At 47.4% G+C, this 21054-nt stretch overlaps 1 protein-coding gene across 13 annotated transcripts in view; it reads right to left on the bottom strand.

Moving 5' to 3' along the window:
• Positions 1-21054, bottom strand: part of HTT (huntingtin) — a 131795-nt gene that overhangs the window by 93342 nt on the left and 17399 nt on the right. For 5 of the 13 annotated variants that reach the window (XM_081580280.1, XM_081580319.1, XM_081580301.1 and 2 more), the window contains exons 2-6: positions 19669-19752; positions 10614-10734; positions 7809-7868; positions 7337-7416; positions 5322-5460 (exon numbers count right to left, since the gene is read on the bottom strand). In XM_081580280.1, the coding sequence (XP_081436406.1) occupies positions 5322-5460; positions 7337-7416; positions 7809-7868; positions 10614-10734; positions 19669-19752 (484 nt within the window). Of the gene's footprint in view, positions 1-5321; positions 5461-7336; positions 7417-7808; positions 7869-10613; positions 10735-19509; positions 19638-19668; positions 19753-21054 lie in introns of those variants that run through there. The other 8 variants (XM_081580329.1, XM_081580358.1, XM_081580338.1 and 5 more) reach the window with 5 other exon arrangements.

Genomic DNA, 21054 nt, shown 5'->3' with positions numbered 1-21054 from the left:
CTCCACGGCCACAGCTCACACTGTGAGGCCCTCCACGGCCACAGCTCACACACTGTGAGGCCCTCCACGGCCACAGCTCACACACGGTGAGGCCCTCCACGGCCACAGCTCACACACAGTGAGGTTCTCCACGGCCACAGCTCACACACGGTGAGGCCCTCCACGGCCACAGTTCACACTGTGAGGCCCTCCACGGCCACAGCTCACACACGGTGAGGCTCTCCACGGCCACAGCTCACACACGGTGAGGCCCTCCACGGCCACAGCTCACACACAGTGAGGTTCTCCACGGCCACAGCTCACACACAGTGAGGTTCTCCACGGCCACAGCTCACACACGGTGAGGCCCTCCACGGCCACAGCTCACACACAGTGAGGTTCTCCACGGCCACAGCTCACACACAGTGAGGCTCTCCACGGCCACAGCTCACACTGTGAGGCTCTCCACGGCCACAGCTCACACACGGTGAGGCTCTCCACGGCCACAGCGCACACACTGAGGCTCTCCACGGCCACAGCTCACACTGTGAGGCTCTCCACGGCCACAGCTCACACACTGTGACTTACGTACTCACACACTGTGAGGTTCTCCGCGGCCACAGCTCACACACTGTGAGGCCCTCCACGGCCACAGCTCACACACGGTGAGGTTCTCCACGGCCACAGCTCACACACGGTGAGGCTCTCCACGGCCACAGCTCACACTGTGAGGCCCTCCACGGCCACAGCTCACACACGGTGAGGTTCTCCACGGCCACAGCTCACACACGGTGAGGCTCTCCACGGCCACAGCTCACACTGTGAGGCTCTCCACGGCCACAGCTCACACTGTGAGGCTCTCCACGGCCACAGCTCACACTGTGAGGCTCTCCACGGCCACAGCACACACTGTGAGGCTCTCCACGGCCACAGCTCACACACGGTGAGGTTCTCCACGGCCACAGCTCACACACGGTGAGGTTCTCCACGGCCACAGCTCACACACGGTGAGGTTCTCCACGGCCACAGCTCACACTGTGAGGCTCTCCACGGCCACAGCTCACACTGTGAGGCTCTCCACGGCCACAGCTCACACTGTGAGGCTCTCCACGGCCACAGCACACACTGTGAGGCTCTCCACGGCCACAGCTCACACACGGTGAGGTTCTCCACGGCCACAGCTCACACACTGTGACTTACGTACTCACACACTGTGAGGTTCTCCACGGCCACAGCTCACACACTGTGAGGTTCTCCACGGCCACAGCTCACACACTGTGAGGTTCTCCACGGCCACAGCTCACACACTGTGACTTACGTACTCACACACTGTGAGGTTCTCCACGGCCACAGCTCACACACTGTGAGGTTCTCCACGGCCACAGCTCACACACTGTGAGGTTCTCCACGGCCACAGCTCACACACTGTGACTTACGTACTCACACACTGTGAGGCTCTCCACGGCCACAGCTCACACACTGTGACTTACGTACTCACACACTGTGAGGTTCTCCACGGCCACAGCTCACACACTGTGAGGTTCTCCATGGCTACAACTCACACACTGTAACTTACGTACTCACACACTGTGAGGTTCTCCATGCCCACAGCTCACACACTGTAACTTACGTACTCACACACTGTGAGGTTCTCCATGCCCACAGCTCACACACTGTGAGGTTCTCCATGGACACAACTTAAAGACAGACCCTCCAGCATTAGACACCAGGTCAGTGTGATCAGCCCTGGGGAGGAAGGAAGGAACGGAGACAGAGAGAGGCTGGCAGAGGCTCCTCGGTGCCACTAATACTGCACGTCCAGACCTGGGCAGTGGCCACAAGGAGAGGCTGGCTTTGACTTCTAGTCAAGGAGTCACGTGTGATCCATGTGCTGTGCTGTTCTTCATTCCACATCAGTCAAAGAAAAGCTTGAGAGTCTCCATATTAACCACGACAGGGCTCCTGTCAGGAGGCTTCTAATGAAACATGCTGGCTCAGACAAGTGAACCTCTACCGCCCAGACACCCCACAGAAACATGGGCACAAGGTGTCAAAGGCATAAACTTACACGGATAAAAAGAACAGGACAGGGACAATGGCAGACTAGAGGCATTCGCAAATTTGGAAGCTAGACAGTAAACAAGAGGGAACTGAGTGACCAGGGGCCCACACGAAGGAGCTCCCACACAAGCCTTTTTAGGAGCTGGTGAGAAGGGTTGAAAGCCCCACCCAAAGCAAGCTCGGCCACAGAGCGCTACGGAGAGCTCGGGTGCAGGGGCACCAGAGACCCGTGAGCGTGGCCTGGGCATGGGGACAGACAGCTACGCAGTGGGCTGTTTCCGGGCGGACTGCCATGGCTCTCTGCCGCCCAGACGGCTCGGGACGTGGATACCGCTCCCCATCTCCCGCAGGGACGGGACCCCAGAGAGACCGCCAGAGTGGAGGACAGACGCCAGGCACAGAGAGAAGACAGAGACTGAGGAAAAGACTGCCTTCTGACCAGTGAGACTGTCCGCACAGCTCCTCTCTAGCAGTAAGCCTAGAGAGACGGGGACCTGGCAGCCGGGACTCAGGCCTCTGATGGGGGAGCCAGGACACTGCAGGACAGACCCAAGGAGCCCCACCAGGCTGGAGCGGCAGCCGGAGAACCACGACGGCCAGGGGCGGAGCCAGGTCCAGTCAACTAGCCGTCGTGCACACAAGCACACTGAGACACACTTACAGCGCCAGCAGAAGGCGTGACGCGATGGAGATCGCCAGAGGGTAATAAGCAAATGAAAGAGAGGCAACCGCTGACTCCAGAAACACCAAAAAGATACACAAAGAACCATAACCACAGCAGAGAACATAGCTAGCTGTGACTATTAATGAGGCATAATAACATCAGTTCAGTTCAGTCGCTCAGTCGTGTCCGACTCTTTGCAACCCCATGAATTGCAGCACGCCAGGCCTCTCTGTCCATCACCAACTCGCGGAGTCTACCCAAACCCATGTCCATCAAATCAGTGATGACATCCAACCATCTCATCCTCTGTTGTCCCCTTCTCCTCCTGCCTCCAGTCCTACCCAGCATTAGAGTCTTTTCCAATGAGTCAACTCTTCGCATGAGGTGGCCAAAGTACTGGAGTTTCAGCTTCAATGTCAGTCCTTCCAATGAACACCCAGGACTGATCTCCTTTAGGATGGATCGATTGGGTCTCCTTGCAGTCCAAGGGACTCTCAAGAGTCTTCTCCAACACCACACTTCAAAAGCATCAATTCTGCGGCATTCAGCTTTCTTCACCATCCAACTCTCACATCCATACATGACTACTGGAAAAACCATAGCCTTGACTAGACGGACTTTTGTTTGCAAAGTAATGTCTCTGCTTTTAAATATGCTATCTAGGTTGGCCATAACCTTCCTTCCAAGGAGTAAGCGCTTTTTAATTTCATGGCTGCAGTCACCATCAGCAGTGATTCTGGAGCCCAAAAAAATAAAAGTCTGACACTGTTTCCCATCCATTTTCCATGAAGTGATGGGACCAGATGCCATGATCTTAGTTTTCTGAATGTTGAGCTTTAAGCCAACTTTTTCACTCTCCTCTTTCACTTTCATCAAGAGGCTCCTTAGTTCTTCTTCACTTTCTGCCACAAGGGTGGTGTCATCTGCATATCTGAAGTTATTGATATTTCTCCCAGCAATCTTGATTCCAGCTCGTGTTTCTTCCAGCCCAGCGTTTCTCATGATGTACTCTGCATATAAGTTAAATAAGCAGGGTGACAATATACAGCCTTGACGTACTCAATTTCCTATTTGGAACCAGTCTGTTGTTCTATGTCCAGTTCCAACTGTTGCTTCCTGACCTGCATACAGCTTTCTCAAGAGACAGGTCAGGTGGTCTGGTATTCCCATCTCTTGAAGAATTTTCCACAGTTTATTGTGATCCACACAGTCAAAGGCTTTGGCATAGTCAATAAAGCAGAAATAGATGTTTTTCTGGAACTCTCTTGCTTTTCGATGATCCAGTGGATGTTGGCAGTTTGATCTCTGGTTCCTCTGCCTTTTCTAAAACCAGCTTGAACATCTGGAAGTTCACGGTTCACGTATTGCTGAAGCCTGGCTTGGAGAATTTTGAGCATTATTTTACTAGCATGTGAGATGTGTGCAACTGTGTGGTAGTTTGAGCATTCTTTGGCATTGCCTTTCTTTGGGATTGGAACGAAAACTGACCTTTTCCAGTCCTGTGGCCACTGCTGAGTTTTCCAAATTTGCTGGCATATCGAGTGCAGCACTTTCACAGCATCACCTTTGAGGATTTGAAATAGCTCAACTGGAATTCCATCACCTCCACTAGCTTTGTTCGTAGTGATGCTTTCTAAGGCCCACTTGACTTCACCTTCCAGGATGTCTGGCTCTAGGTGAGTGATCACACCATCGTGATTATCTGGGTCGTGAAGATCTTTTTTGTACAGTTCTTCTGTGTATTCTTGCCACCTCTTCTTAGTATCTTCTGCTTCTGTTAGGTCCATACCATTTCTGTCCTTTATTGAGCCTATCTTTGCATGAAATATTCCTTTGGTATCTCTAATTTTCTTGAAGAGATCTCTAGCCTTTCCCAATCTGTTGTTTTCCTCTATTTCTTTGCACTGATCGCCGAGGAAGGCTTTCTTATCTCTCCCTGCTATTCTTTGGAATAGCACATAATAGCACATAATAACGTGCACACCCCATATTTACATCACTGTGGTAAAAAGATGGAAGCAGGGTTAGAGCTAAACTCATCTTCTCCACTGTAAAATAAACAAATAAAAAACCCAAAGCCTGCAATGTAAGCACGTTATTTAGAAACGTAGAGGGAAATACCAAGAGAAACACTGACACAGGAATGACCCACTAAAAGAAGGTGAAGACTCTTGGTAATCCTCGGAGCGTGTGCCAGGACACTATGAACAGGACCCCAGAGAGGGTCTGAAGACCGCCGGCTGGGGCAAAACCAAACAGGAAGCCGAGCGGTCCCCCGGCCGCAGGGCACTCGCGCCCAAAGACGTCATCGGTGTGCCTTCTCTGCCTGCACTTCAGGGGCCGCCGCTTGTCCTCAATCAGGCCAAGCAGTCAATCCTGGACACCGAAACCAGTCTGCTCTGGCAAAATGCCTTTTGAACTTGCTTCTGTAAACTGTCTCCGTATTCAACTTCTCACCCACAATAAGAAGGCAGAAGGGGAAAGAGGCTCTTTGTGAGCCTTCAAGAACTCAAAAGATTATAATCCAAATGAAGCACTCTCAAAGGCCTGTCTGTGCAAAAGCGCGACTCCCACTAAGACTCGTTCACACACTTGTTGCTTGAGGCAACACTCATACCTTAATCTCATTGTCGTTCGCAAAGTTGCCGAAAGAAGCCATGATTTTAGGGATCGCTGCAGCCAACGTCTCCTGAACAGACTCCTCAGGTCTCTTGCTTGTGCGTGTCAGGCAAGGCAACAGGTTCACCAGGTACGGCCTGTGGTGGCGGAGGAACAGCAGTTACCCTGCCAGGTCTACCTCAGTGAGAAACACGAGCGGTCAGTCCAGTACCTGTTAGGGAGAAACCAGCTTTTACATGCAAGAGTCCTTCCGGGAAAATAAACAAACCTCAGCAGGAAGACTCAATGCAGATGAATCAATAGCTTGTTTTAGAAATTCTCTGCAGTAAAGTATGATAGCTATTAAAACAGTCAGATTTTAAATTAGAAAATAACAGGTAACATAAGAAAACACTAAGAAATGAGAAGAGAGCTTTCTTGAAAAGGAAGGATTGCACAACTCCTTTCTCAGCATTCACACTGAATAAGGCCTTAGTGAGAAGGCCCGGCCCTTGAGACAGCAGCAGACAGTGCCGGCCTGGAGAGGAGTGGTCACAGGACAGACGAGCTGAAGCCACAGAACAAACTGGGTGGAGACAGGGGCGCCCTCTAGAGGCAGAGACGAGCAACAAGCAGGGGCACCCCTGGGATGCGTGCACCCCTGGGACTGTACAGGGAGGGAGACGGGCCCTCCGAGAAAGAGATGACCCCAAGGAAAAATATGCCAGATATCAGAAGGAACACACGCCCCACTTTTCAGAGAAGTCAAGGCAGGCCAGTGAGTCAACAGAGAGTCTGAGGTGACGCGGGCTCTGGGGCCAGACCTCCCTGGGCCTGTACAGAGCCTGGACTTTTCTGAACGGCCGTGGGAAACGAGTGACAAGTTCAAGTAAGGGAATGGCATGACCCAATCATAGTTTTTAAGGTCGCTTTGGCTTCTATGTGGAAAACCTGGCATGTGTTGCTCTGAAGCAACACATATATTAATAAAAAGTTTTCAAAGTAAGAACAGTAAAGGAACAAGGTTATATAGAGAAATTTCCCTAGTGACTGTAGGTCCACAGTAGTGTAAGATTCTTATCACACTCAGACCCCGTGGAACAGATCATTGTTTGGTGCCAAAGGAGAGGGTTTCTGCCACTCCACCAGTTCCACAGGGACAGAGCCAAAGCGTCCATAGACGTCAGCACGTCTTGCTGGTTACGGAGACGAGAAAGGAGTTGAAGCTATGGTCCTTCTTTTGGTTTTCAATCCATTAAGAAAAAGAGACACAGATGTAAAGAACAGACTTTTGGACTATGTGGGAGAAGGTGAGGGTGGGATGATGATTTGAGAGAACAGCACGGAAACATGTCTATCACCATATGTAAAAGAGATGACCAGCGCAAGCTCGATGCATGAAGCGGGGCACTCAAAGCCGGTGCTCCAGGACAGCCCAAGGGGTGGGGCAGGGAGGGAGGCGGGAGGGGCTTCAGGGAGGGGGACACGTGTGCACCCATGGGCGATTCATCGCAAAAACCACCACCACACCATAAGGAAATTATCCTCCAATTAAAATAAAGTAAAAAGATACAACTGTTTCAATCAGTCAAAACTTTCCTCACACTTTGTACTTTTAACCCATGTAACAGACAGAGTTTTCTATAATCCCTACGATGAGCAACAGCGAGGTGGCACGCAGTCTTTGACCACCTGACAAGCATCTCCTTGGCGAGCCCCCGGGCAGACACCGTCCGCAGTGCTGGGCTACAGCAGGCCGACAGGGACGCCCCCTGTCCTGGGACGCACGTGCCATGGAGGGGGGGGCAGAAAGTGAACAGGTGTGTGAGAGCGTTTCTGAGCCACGGCTGCCGTGAGGGAGAGGAAGCGGACGGCACGGACTGCGGTGGGATGGGAGGAGGTGGGCGGCTTCAGATGGGGGGGAGGGGAGACCTTCAGAGAAACGACTTTTGAGCTGAGACAGAAAGAGTCCACAGGAGCTGGCCTCCCGACCAAAATAACAGCAACAGTGACGACCCACAGCACCCACTTCACCTGCATTTCTGAGGCCGAACCAGGTGAGCCAGCTCGGCAAACCTCCACAGGGCAGCGCGCAGGCTCCGAGGAGCGCCGTTCTGAGGGAGTGAAGGAGCGGTGTGTTACCGGAGGAGTCACAGACACCGGTCATCAACAGGACTTCAGATAAACAAAAGCGCTGTTTTCACTGCTAATTTCTAATTTTAGAGAAAAGGCCATTTAAGTGTGCAGCTACTTTTGAAATTTTAAGGTTTAATGGGATGAAATTATAAAGAATTTTTTTAAAAACTCCCATTTTAATTCCCATCTCATCTAATAAACAATGAAGAACAACAACTTTCTGAGAAGAAGTAAAACAATAGAGTCTACTTTATCCAACAGCATTTGTTTCCTTCTAATATTTTTACTTATCAAATAAAAGAAAATTTCATACATTACTCAATACAGTGGATCAATAGACTTTTTTCAATAATGAAAAACAAAAACCCACCTTTTTAATTTCCTTATAGAGTTCTAGCTGCAACCTCGGAAGATTGGAATCCATCAAAGCCTACAACAAAACACAAGAGATTTGTTCAGAGAAGATACATTCTACTTACTAGCAGTTCTAAGAGTGATGGTGAAGGACAGGGGAGCCTGGCGTGCTGCAGTCCACGGGACCGCAAAGAGTTGGACACGACTGAGCGACTGAACGACAACCACGAAGCAGTTCTAAAGGAATCGAAAGGGCAACTAAAACTTCAGTGTTGATGCAAAGGAGAATATAATGGCAACTAAATTGAAAACCTGTTCATTAAGAAAGAAGTATATGTATGCAGGAAGTTACCAACTAGATACAGGTCATTCACCATAATATTTAAAAAAGGAAAGAAAAGAATATTCATTACAATCAAACACTACATAATATCAAAATTAAATGGTAGATAGTTCAAATTCACTCTAAAGCTCTTATATTCAATTAAAGTACATACTTGAATCATTTTTAGTCATTAAAGCACATTCTTTAACCATTGTTTTTAATGATGATCCAACATCAGCAATTCCCTGGAGTCTGCAGAGCCAAGTGGGACAGGAGATGGATACCCAAGGTCAGAGCCCTGATTCTGGCATGGGAACACGCCTCTCCACGCAGAAGCCGCACCCTTCCCAAAGGTCTGGTCTGCCCGTGAGGCACACGTGCTCCCCACCTCAGGGCCCCAGCGACACACGAACCTGCTGGAACCACAGGCTCCTCAGAGCCCTGACCCTGTTGCTCGATTACAAGTCAAACCGAAATGGCCACACGGGCAACTTCAACCCAGGAATAATGGCTGATGGCAACCACCAGCAACGACACAAAGTCCACGCTGGAGATGGCTTCTCAAGACGGAAAGATCTCTGTGCCCCGCTCTCAGCCATGAGAACCCTCTCCTCCGAAACGGTACTGCCAATGGCTTGTCCACAAGAAGAGAGGGAAGATATAACCAAGCCTCCACAGAAAAGACCTCTTCCTTTCCTGTGATATAAGCATGTGACAGCTATAAACCAAGCTGGTCTTAGCAAACCCACAGAAGCTCAGCCAGCTTGAAATTCAAAACAGGGTCACATTCTGGGAGGTTCTGAATAATGCCTAGGATATTTTAAAATTCTAATTCTACTATTTCAGTTTGGACTACAGTCCCTCAAACAAGCACATCAAAACGGACAAGTATATAGTAAAACACGGCTTGGCCAGTAAAACTAGAAGGCATATCCAAGTTTTGTTTCACTTTATAAATGTTTTATAAACTAATGTCAAATGTATTTTATTACAGGAGAAAAGTAAACTTCAAAGCCGAGAAATAGCACTGAATGGGCACTCACAGCCACAGGCAATGCTAATGTGCCACCTGAGCCCTCCCTGCTCCTGCCTCCACCTCCACACCGGGGTGGACACACAGCCGCCAGGTCCAGTCCGTGACAGCCCAACCTCTGCTCCTCACCGGCACCCCAGCACCTCCTCCTGGCTCAGGGCCCCACCTCTCTTCCCTGGACATTTAGCCTCCCTCATGGATTCTGGGCACAAAGTCTCTCTTCTGTCCAAGGCAGGCTACAAGGCACCACCAGGCTACTTCAACTACCAGGTTACAAATCCTCGAGAGCTCTTCCCTTTCTTCATTCTCTACCAAATAAAGTGCAAACCCCTTGAACTGATCCTCAACATCTCCCGTTCTCTGGTAGAGTCCCCCTCCTCTGTGAGGCTGCAAGCGTTAAGAAGGTCCTAAGGGACGTCCCTAGAGCACTCCTTGCTTCCACTGCAGTGGGGCCCGGGTTCAATCCCTGGTGGGGGAAACCCAGATCCCACAAGCCACACAGTGAGCCAAAAAAAGAGAAGGTCCCAAATCTTCTCATTCACCTCACTGCCACCACCTCCAGGGAGCCTGCTCTGCCTCCCCAGACAGAAATCACCTCCACCTCCAGACTGCAATGATGAGCTGCCAACATCTCCCAGAGCTCAGAACTTACACCATGCGTTCAGACATTTCTGAACAAACATGCTCCCCATCTGAGACTACATTATCTGAAGGCAGGAGCACACTGTCAGCTGAAACCCCAGGATGGTTGGGGATACAAACAAGGAGAAGGGAAGAATGAGAAAAACAAAGGCAGTTTTCCAAGATAGTAAGAATTATGAAAGAACTTCATCTTCAATGGCAGCAGAAAACAGGAAAAGGGAAAAGTGGATTAAAGCTACAGTGATCTTGGGTACAAACTCTGCACTGGGAAAGCCTGAGCAAAGAGGACCCCTGTCCCCCCGCGCTCCTCACCTCACCTCCCACCCAGGTGGCTCTGGCTTCACCAACCTTTTCTGGGAACTCCTATCTCCCCAGTCACGTCACACCAACTCCAGCCAGAACTCCAGCCAAGCTACCAGAGAAGGCACGTCCTTACCTGTGAACAGTCCTGCCTGACCCAGGACTCGGGAGACGAAGACATCAACGGCGGATTCCACCGCCCGTCCCCTTGCCTTCTCGGGGCGTCTTGGTTTCTCGACAGAGTGACACTCGGTCCAAGAGCCCCCAGAGGCCACTGCCAGCGCCCATCCCTGCCCTATGCCCCGCGCAGGCATGAGGGGAAACCCGCTTCCTCTGACGGGACAGGTACAGCCAGTACCCTGGCAGACACTAGAGTCCCTCCAAACCACACACTATTCGATTAAAAAAGTGCAGATGACCTAAAGGACTTTGCTACTCAGAACAAAAGAACACCAAGTCACAGCTTCTTCCCTTAGCTACAGTGATCGCATCTCAGAGAACACCGTCCAGAGGGTTCTTACTTTTATGACTTTGTTGAGGCATTCGTCAGCCACCATCCTGACATCTGACTCCGCGTCATCACTGCACAGCAGAAAAAGTTCCATAGCGATGCCCAGAAGTTTCTGAAATTCTGGAGAATTTCTAAATGAAAAGAGAAGAGAGACTGTCACAGCCAAGAGAACACACGATGATGAAACGCAGTTAGGTTTCTGGTATCCTGTGTGGGATTCTGGAAGAGAAAAAGGACGTTACATTTACGTTACAGGTAAAGTTCATCTTAATAATATATTTCATTTAACCCAATGTATCCAAAATATTACTTCAACATGTAATCAACATGAAGACATTACTGTGCTATAGAACAATCTTTTTTACAGCACATCTGAATTCAGACACAAAATTTTCATCAGAACTATTTTATTGGGGGCTTCCGTGGTGGTCCAGTGGTGGGACACGGGCTCGCTCCCTGGTCTGGGAAGACTGGCAGGCTCCCACGTGCTGTGGGGACAGCTAAGCCCGGGCACAATACTGAGCCTGCACACCGCGATCAGAGCACCCCCCGCCTGCTGCAACTAGAGGAAGCCCGAGAAGGAGCGAAGACCCAGCACAGCCCAAAACAAGTAATTAGATAAACCTTTAAAAGGCGGGGGGGGGGGGGGGAGACAGAAATACGTGTGTAGAGATTCCATACAATTCACAGCTGAAAAAGCAGGCTGACTTGTAATTAGTAGATAACCTGAACTCGGAAGCACAGCCTAGTGATTGCAGTCAGCAATACTGCATTTTAAACTTCAAAGTTGCTAAGAGACTAGCTCTTTAGTGCTCTCAACACACAAAAAGGAATGACGACGATACGACAGAGGTGCTGGCTGACACTAGGTTGCCGCAGTGCATTATACAAGGGAATCAAACCACCAGACTCACGGTGTTGTGGGCCCATTCTCTCTCAATTTTTAAAAAAGAAAAAAGTAGGTTTACATACTACTTCTAACCATGCTTTTAAGAAGCTCTCCAATAACTAAATCAAATACTGTTTTTAAATTTTAATTTAATAAAATAGATAGAGGACTTAGGGAGTCCCTGGTGCCAAGTGGTTAGCACTCTTGAGCTCTTGCTGCTGTGGCCCCAGGTTCGACCCCTGGCGGGGGAACAGATTCTGCGAGCTGCACAGCACGCCCCAAAAACACAACAAAGAGACACAGGGCTAGTCAGGCTATCTATTTCTGCTTGAGAGAGCTTTAGAAGTTGGTCTTTCAAGAAACTTGTCCATCGCACTTGCCTGATGCTACAGCGGACAGGAATCCGCCTGTCAGTGCAGGGGACATGGGTTTGATCCCTGGTCCACAAAGACTTCACATGCCATGGAGCAACTAAACCCGTACCCCACAGACGTTGAGCCTGTGCTCTAGAGCCTGACAGCCGAAACCACTGAAGCCTGTGGGCCTAGAGCCTGTGCTCCACAGCAAGAGAAGCCACTACAATGAGAGGCCTACCGATCACAACGGAGAGCAGCCCCCGCTGGCCCCAACTACAGAAAGCCCGTGCGCAGCAACGAAGACCCAGCACCGCCAAACAGAATAAACAGTGCTTTTCGAAAAAGAAACGTGCCCATCATCTAAGTGGCTGAATTTACTGGCATAAAGTTCATATTTCCTTGTTATCCTTTTACTATCTGTACAACCTACACTGACACCGTTTCCCTTTTCCAGACATTAGAAACTTGTGACTTCATTTTTTCCTGATCAGTCTTACTCCTCTTACTGACCTTCTCAAAGAACACACCTTTCGTTTTATTGACTTTCCTATACACTTCTGTTTTGAATTTTACTGACTTTTGTTATTTTTAGTATGGCCATTCTTCTGCTAAATTTGGGTCTCATTTGCTTTTTAGTTTTCTAAGGTATACTGAGGTTACTGAAGGTCTGAGACCTTTCTTCTTTTATAAAATAGACGTTTAATGCTATAAATGCCCCTTTAACATGCTATAGCAGCATATTACAAGTTTTTCAATCCTTCCTTTTTATTTTCACTCAATTCAAAATATTTTCAAATTTCCCTTTTGACTTCCTCTTTGACCCATGGGTCATGTGGAAATGTGCTATTTGCTTTCCACATAGTGGGGGCTTTTCAAGACTGCTTTTCAGCAGTAGAGTCCCAGACACCTACACTGAGGTCGGAGAGCATGCTTTGTGTGACGTTAAGTGATTTACGTCCACAGACCTGCTTACGGCCCCGCCAGTCTTCCTTGGCACGTGTCCTGTGGGCACTCGAAAGGAAGGGGTCTTCTGCTCTCCTGCATGGAGCTTCTGTAAATGTCGATCAGGACACAGTGGGACAGTGTTTTCAGTTTTCTAGATCCAGATTTTAAGAATTTCTGAGAGAGGCCACTGACATCTGCCTGTAACTGTGGGTTTGTCTTTTTCTCCTTGCAATTCCATCAGGTTTTGCTTCGTGTGTTTCTGAAGCTCTGGACTTAAGCACATACACATTTAGGGCTGTCATGCCCACTTGATGAACTGATGCCTTTACTGTTGTTATGAAATGATGATCCTATTCCAGGTCATGGCCTTGGATTAGAGACCCACTTCGATGATAACAGGGCTCCCCTTGTGGCTCAGCTGGTAAAGAATCCACCTGCAATGTGGGAGACCTAGGTTTGATCCCTGCATTGGGAAGATCCCCTGGAGAAGGGAAAGGCTACCCATTCCAATATTCTGGCCTGGAGAATCCCATGGACTGTATAGTCCATGGGGCCACAAAGAGTCAGACACAACTGAGCGGCTTTCACTTTCACTTGATGGTAATATCAGCTTCCATCTGTTCAGGGCCAACATGGTGAACCTCTTTCCATTGTCTTACTGTTAACCTATATGAATCTTTATATTTAAAATGTATTTCTTGTAGGCAGCAGAGATTGGGTCTTGCTTCTCATTTGATCTGAAAAATCTTTTGCATTTCATGTCATTATTGATATAACTAGGTTTATTTTTTATTTTTTGGCCTCAACGGGTCTCAGCTGCGGCGCCCAGGCTCTTCACTGTGGCACTCAGGCTCAGCTGTCTTGCAACATGTGGGATCCCAGCTTCTTGACCAGGGATTGAACCCATGTCCCCTGCGTTAGAAGGAGGATTCTTAATCACCAGACCACCAGAAAAGTCCCTAAAACTAGGTTTGAATCTGCCACTGTACTGCGACTTCCCTGTTTGGTCCGTATGCTCTTTATTGGCCCTCTTCCCTGCCTTCTTCCGGGTTAAATATTGTTTGGGTCAGCTTCAGCTATTTTCCTCACCGTTGGGCATGTTCTCCTGCTTCTTGGCATTCCTGACCATTTCCGACCAGATGCTAGACCTTATAACTTCTATCTTGTTGGGCGCTATACACTTCTGAATTCCGACGTTCTTGAAGCTTGCCCTGGAATGCAACTGTGTTATTCTGAAGGACTAGGGCCGCCCTGGGCTCCGCCTGTAGGCAGGATCAGAACAGCATCTCATCTAGGGCTGAAGTCAGTCACCCCTGCTGTGAAGGCAAACCCTTCTGAGCAGCTGACCCAAGGCGCCAGAAGAATGAGGTTCCCCCTCTGGCTGGTGAGAGCAGGAGCTCTTCCCGCACTTGGGAGTTTCAGCTCCTGCTCCCTCCAGCCCCTTCAGGTGACTCTACCTGCAGCTCCAGGCCACTGTCTGCAGCAAGACTCAGCTGAGACCGGAGAGCCCTCGTGGGTCTCCAGGTCTCTCTGTGCAGCTTGTCCCTCTCTGATCTTCTCCCCATGGTCCCAGCCACCCTGCCTCCTGAGGCCATCAACTCTGTCTCAGCAACCATGGGCTCTCCCGGGTTTCCCCTCCTCCCGCCCTCACTGGGAAACCCCCTCCAGGCAGTCATCTGGGGAAATCCTGAGGCTCATAGCATTAGCTTTCCATTTTTCCAGAGATGCCTAATACCTGATGCCTTGAAAACCACAGTTAATGCATTGCATCCATTATCAACTGCTTTGGGCAGGAAGGCAAACCCTGTCCTTGTCACTTATCTTGCTGTTCAGTCGCTCAGTCATGTCTGACTCTGTGACCCCACGGACTGCAGCACGCCAGGCTCCCCTGTCCTCCACTGTCTCCCAGAGTTTGCTCAAACTCATGTCCGCTGAGTCGGTGATGCTATCTAACCATCTTAGTCAGAAGCAAAAATCCTTCATAATTTTTTAATTTAATCTTTATCATATTATTATTATATCACCTAGTCACAGATCTAGAAATCATCTTTAATAAAGTTAACTAATATTCCTTTCCATAAATGTATCAAGTTTTTCAATTCCCCTGTAGGTAAGTCATCAAGATTATTTTTCATTCTTTAACGGGATGACTAGCATTGCACCAGTATCACCGGACACTTTCCTAAGGAGAAACCCCTGAAGCGAAATGGCCAAATCAAACAGGCCAAACTGCCTTTTATTTTTTTAAGTATGTATTTATTTGGCTGTGCCGGGTCTTAGTTGCGGCACACGGGATCTAGTTCCCTGACCAGGAATCGACCCTGGGCCCGCTGCATCGGCAGCACAAAGTCTTAGCCCCTGGACCGTGAAATCCCCCAAGTTGCCTTTTAAAAAAGTTGCATCATCTCTGACAAAATCCTCAGTATTTTTTAATGTCTGTAAATTTGACAGGTAAAAAAGAAATGTTCTGATTTTTGTTTTAGTCTCATTCCAGTGATTACTAGTAAATCTGAACATTTCTCTACAGGAAGCATGAAATAAGTGTTAGCTATTATGTCTACTGGCTCAGTTACATTTCTTCTTTTCCAAACTGCCCATTCATAGTTTTGCCTGTTTTCCTATTAGAAAGACAGCCTTTTTCTTAATGGTTTACAATTTCTCTCTAAAGAAGCTATTAAACCTTTGATACATATACCATCAATACTTTCCCCAAGTTGCATGTAAGTTTCAGTTTAAAGTAGATTTTGACATACTGAACTATATTCTAGATAAAACACTTTTTTCCTTTATATTGTAAGCATTCCACAGACTAAGATTAAATGTTCTTTTTGTAGTAATTTCACTCTCTTACATTTAGGTAATTAATCTGGCATTTATGTTTGCCTGCAATATGAGGAATATTCCCCTAAATAGTCAACTGGTTCAATAATCCATCATTTCCACACTAATACAAGATGTTACCTTTATCGTAAATTCATATCTGCACATACACACATACATTTTCCCACTTCCTATTCTGTACCTTTTTTAATGTCTAAGAGCTATTTTAATGTCATGAACACCAGGTCTCACTAATTACTGATGGTTTCAGATTTTGTTTGTTAAAACTGATGTATTTATTCTTGCAGATGAACAAGTTCAAAAATATCTCTACTAGAATTTTGATCAAGCTCATTTTAAATTTATGGATTAATTTAGAGAAAGTTTAACTTTATGATAAGGAATTGTTCCCATGTTGAAAAAGCAGTAGTCATCTGTCCCTTTCAAGGAAGTCCATACAGTCCTTCCATAGTTTCTGCATATCTCTTGTCAATTTCTTGAAATATTATATGTTGGTGCTACTATGAATTGGATCTTGAAGCATTATATTTTCTAACAGATATAAGCTAATATATGGGGATGGGAAATCTATAGATTCCTGTACACTTATTTTTACCCAATCACCTTATCAAGTACACTTGCTTAGACAAGGGGGTCGAGGTCCTCCCAAAAGGAAACTAGTTAAAAATGAACCCTCACTCTCCACTGGACAGAAAACATCAGAGTGCTGGGGAAAGAGGGCAGTGAGGTTATCTTCGTTCCTGTATTTCTAACAAATTTTCTGGGTGATTCTGATGTTCATGCGTATGTAGGAAGCAGCAGGACAGACCACCAAATTGAGAGCTGAAGTAGGCTGAGTCACAACACACCTCAAGGACTCGAGAAGCTGCCTGAAATAAGCCCCGAGAGATAAGATCAGTACCTGAGAGAAGCTGAAGAACATACCAGAGATCAGGTACATTAGAGGAGAGACCACAGGAAACGCCAGCCACGAAGACTTCCTAAATCATTACCTGTGTATACAAGATCCACTGCAGCTCTACAACCCGACATTTCTGAAAAGTATGGAGAACATCTTAAAACAAACACATTCTTTGATCTGATGCGACCAAAGACAACCTCTCTGGCTCCAAAAAATATCCCATTAATCTGATCCTACGTAGAACAAGCACCGCAAAGACCATTAGCATTACTCCATAAAAACAGAACAGACACAGGAATGTAGAAACTATTAACAGCGATTACCATGATTTACAATGGCAAAGTGAACCACAAACCAGTCTTAACATATCTCAACGTACTTCCCAGGTGGCGCTGGTGGTCAAGAATCTGCCTGAATGCAGAAGACACAAGAGATGCAGGTTCCTGCAGCTGAATTCCAGAAAAATAAACGACCCAATCAAAAAATGGGCCAAAGAACTAAACAGACATTTCTTTAAAGAAGACATACAGATGGCTAACAAACACATGAAAAGATGCTCAACATCACTCATTATTAGAGAAATACAAATCAAAACTACAATGAGGTACCATTTCACACCAGTCAGAATGGCTGCTATCCAAAAGTCTACAAACAATAAATGCTAGAGAGGGTGTGGAGAAAAGGGAACCCTCTTACACTGTTGGTGGGAATGCAAACTAGTACAGCCACTATGGAGAGCAGTGTGGAGATTCCTTAAAAAACTGGGACTAGAACTGCCATATGACCCAGCAATCCCACTGCTGGGCATACACACCGAGGAAACCAGAATTGAAAGAGACGTGTGTACCCCAATGTTCATCGCAGCACTGTTTACAATAGCCAGGACATGGAAGCAACCTAGATGTCCATCAGCAGACAATGGATAAGGAAGCTGTGGTACATATACACAATGGAATATTACTCAGCCATTAAAAAAAAATACATTTGAATCGGTTCTATTGAGATGGATGAAACTGCAGCCCATTACACCGAGTGAAGTAAGCCAGAAAGAAAAACACCAATACAGTATACTAATGCATATATATGGAATTTGAGAGATGGTAACGATAACCCTATATGCGAGACAGAATAAGAGACACAGATGCATAGAACAGTCTTATGGACTCTGAGGGAGAAGGTGAGGGTGGGATGTTCTGGGAGAATAGCATTGAAACATGTATATTATCATAAGTGAAACAGAACACCATCCCATGTTCGATGCATGAGACAAATGCTCAGGGCTGGGGCAATGGGATGACCCAGAGGGATGGGATGGGGAGGGAGGTGGGTGGGGGGTCCAGGAAGGGGAACACATGTAAACCCATGGCTGATTCATGTCAATGTATGGCAAAAACTATTACAATATTGTAAAGTAATTAGCCCCCAACTAAAATAAATAAATTTATTCAATTAAAAAAAAAAAAAAAAAAGAGATGCAGGTTCAAATCCTGGGTGGGGAAGATCCACTGGAGGAGGGAAATGGCATCTACTCCAGTATTCCTGCCTGAAAAATTACATGGATAAGAGGAGCCTGGTGGGCCGCAGTCCATGGGGCTGCAAAGAGTCAAACATGACTGAGCAATTGAACACACACTCACTCACACACACACACACCCACATACAGGTGTGAATCTAAGCCAACAGTCCATCAAGTCCACTGGGAATTATCAAGAAACAAAGTAAGCGTCAGGCATGAAGCACTCAGAATGAAAAGGTCTGTTTTCTGGGCCCATAAGCTTCCAATGTGAGGTGTTCCTTCCCGAGACCTGGATGCTGGAAGTCTGAGGAAGCAGCAGGCGCCGGGGGTGTGCCAGGCATCCAACGTCCATTCACACGAGAGTAAGGGCGGCTTGCAGGACAACGTGCGCCACCGCAGGACAGATTTCTGCCTCTCAGGAGCTCATGAGCACTTTCACGCAGCTCTCAACAGCGTCCCACGGGTGTCGCTCCTCCCATAAGAGCTCTGTACACTGAGTTTACACATCAAAGACGAGGCCACAGGGACTCCCAAGAAGTTGGCCTCGTCCGAAGCTACCTGGCTTATTCGGAGCGGAGACATAATTCAAACCTTCTCCCCTACTTTTACTTAGTACTGTTGTCTACAATAGCGTGCTAACTTAGAATTTTTGTATTTTTATTTTCAGCACATATTCTCACTTGTCACTTCATTTCTTCCCACAATATTTCTACAAATTAGATAAAAACAGTAATCATATGCTGTCTTTCAAAATGGCATTGAGTTCAACTAAAATGAAATATTCTACATGAAATCACTTTGAAAGCATAAAATACAAGTGGCAAGTATAAAATACAAGTGGCAATGTGCCACTAAAAATGAATGAATCACCAAATTTCTGTCAGTACAAAAACCAAGGTGATTATTCTTAGAGGTTTTTCTAATAGATTACAAAGAGCCCTTCCCAACAGGAGAATAACATGAATGATTTACTCCAAGAGAATGTACTTACTCCAAGAGAAGTATTTCACACGTCCCATCCGAGTAACGGAGTTCAGAAACCATAAGCACATCTGTTTCCTACTCACTCATTTAGAGACAGGCTTAAAATAACTACCACCCACAGATACAAGGAACAGTACTCAGAAAGACAGACAGACAGTAAAAAGCAAGGAGAATGAGGAGAATCAGCCAAAAAGCGATACAAGAAGGTGCTGCCTGCTCACCCCAGAGGAAAGCCTGAGCCAGGGAGGTGGGCCTCCGGTTAACGCCCATGATCTCACCATCCCAAAGCTGTGATGACCAGGGAGCACCCCCAGAGGGAGGACAGGGCAGAGCGCAGAAGAAAAGCAACCACGAGATCCCAGTAATTGGGCAGGCTCTTGTTCCCACACCACAATAAGTAAAATACAAACATGCTGTTCAGTTATCCAAATGGTTACAACGACACAGTGTAAGATTACAAGAAGGAAGCATTACTCATTACGGTGTCTGGAAATCCTCCATACCCACCGCCAGAAGGGGGAGGGGTCCCGTCAAGGTTTCAAAACAACTGGGGCAACAAAGAACATTCTAGCCCATTAAGAATGAAAACACAGAAGTGTTCTATTTTCACTAGAAAGTTCAAAGTGCAGTTACCTGAGAGACTGTGCCACTATGTTTTCACATATTGTCAGACAATGATTCACACGGTCTTTCTTGGTGGCTGAGAGTTCTTTCTTTCTAAAAGGGGGAAAAAAAGAGTAAAGGAAGTTAGTGTTGTCCACTCCATCTATTTCTACGTGGCATTCATTCATTCATTCAACACAGCTTCTTGACTCCAAGGAGTAAAACCGTGCCGGGGCAGGGTGCTCTGAGGTCAGAGAGGTGGGGTGGGCCAAACCCCGGGTCCCCTCCAGGACTGGGCTCCACCGAAAACTCAGGGGGCGTCACTAACACACCTGCTTTCTCCGCTGCAGAGAGAAGAAACTGCAGCGCCAACAGGGCTGGCCCAGGATCGCGTGGACAGAGGGAGCTTCAATTCAACGCAATAGTATAACACCTACTCTACACAGCGGCCCCCTGGCAAAACCACACGGACTGACGAGTCAGCCCCACACAGGCCTCACACGATTAAGTATGAGAGAATGTATTAACACAATGGCTAATTGCTCCTATATCTCTGAATGGCTACAAAAAAGTACCCTGCCCAGAGCCTTTCTCAAAAGACTCCTAGTGAGACTTTTCAGTCAAAATTTTAAAAAGGAGACAGACTGGCCAAGAAGATGAGATAAAAGGTGCCTGCTTCTCACCCAAACCTATGACTTCAGAGGTCTCTGAAGCAGGCACCGGAGAAATACAGAAGACAGGGATGATCCAAAGAGGAAGCGAAAAAGAAATCAGGCTTGATGATTACATCCAAAAAAGGATCCGAGTGTCTGACAGCTACCAGGACATGGTACTAACTAGAAACAGTGAGACCAGAAGACTACTACGTTTTTGAGGGAATTCTATAAAGAGTACCAAAGAGATTAAAATACTAACTGACCAACACCTCCGTTTAATCCCTAATGCAACTGCAGGCTGGAGAAGGCAATGGCACCCCACTCCAGTCCTCTTGCCTGGAAAATCCCATGGACAGAGGAGCCTGGCAGGCTACAGTCCATAGGTTCGCTAAGAGTCGGATACGACTGAGCGACTTCACTTTCACTTTCCTTTTCATGCACTAGAGAAGGAAATGGCAACCCACTCCAGTATTCTTGCCTGGAGAATCCCAGGGACGGCGGAGCCTGGTGGGCTGCCGTCTATGGGGTCGCACAGAGTCGGACATGACTGAAGCGACTTAGCAGAAGTAGCAGCAGCAGCAACTGCAGGCTCCAAAAAACTACACGTGAAGGAACAGACTCTTCCAATTGTGCAAACCAAGAAAGACACACCCTCAAAAGGCAGTTCAGATGTGGCCAGGGAAGAACATGGACAAGGAAGAGTCTTCCGAGCGGAAAGTCAGGGCCCAGGAGAAGGAAAGACAGGCCTGGATGAGAGGCC

Source organism: Giraffa tippelskirchi, chromosome 1 (genome assembly GCF_054371585.1).
Source record: "Giraffa tippelskirchi isolate mGirTip1 chromosome 1, T2T-mGirTip1v1.2.pri, whole genome shotgun sequence".
NCBI classification, from domain to species: domain Eukaryota; kingdom Metazoa; phylum Chordata; class Mammalia; order Artiodactyla; family Giraffidae; genus Giraffa; species Giraffa tippelskirchi.
The sequence above is the reverse complement of the archived record's forward strand: the minus strand, read 5'-3'. Positions and strand labels throughout refer to the sequence as shown.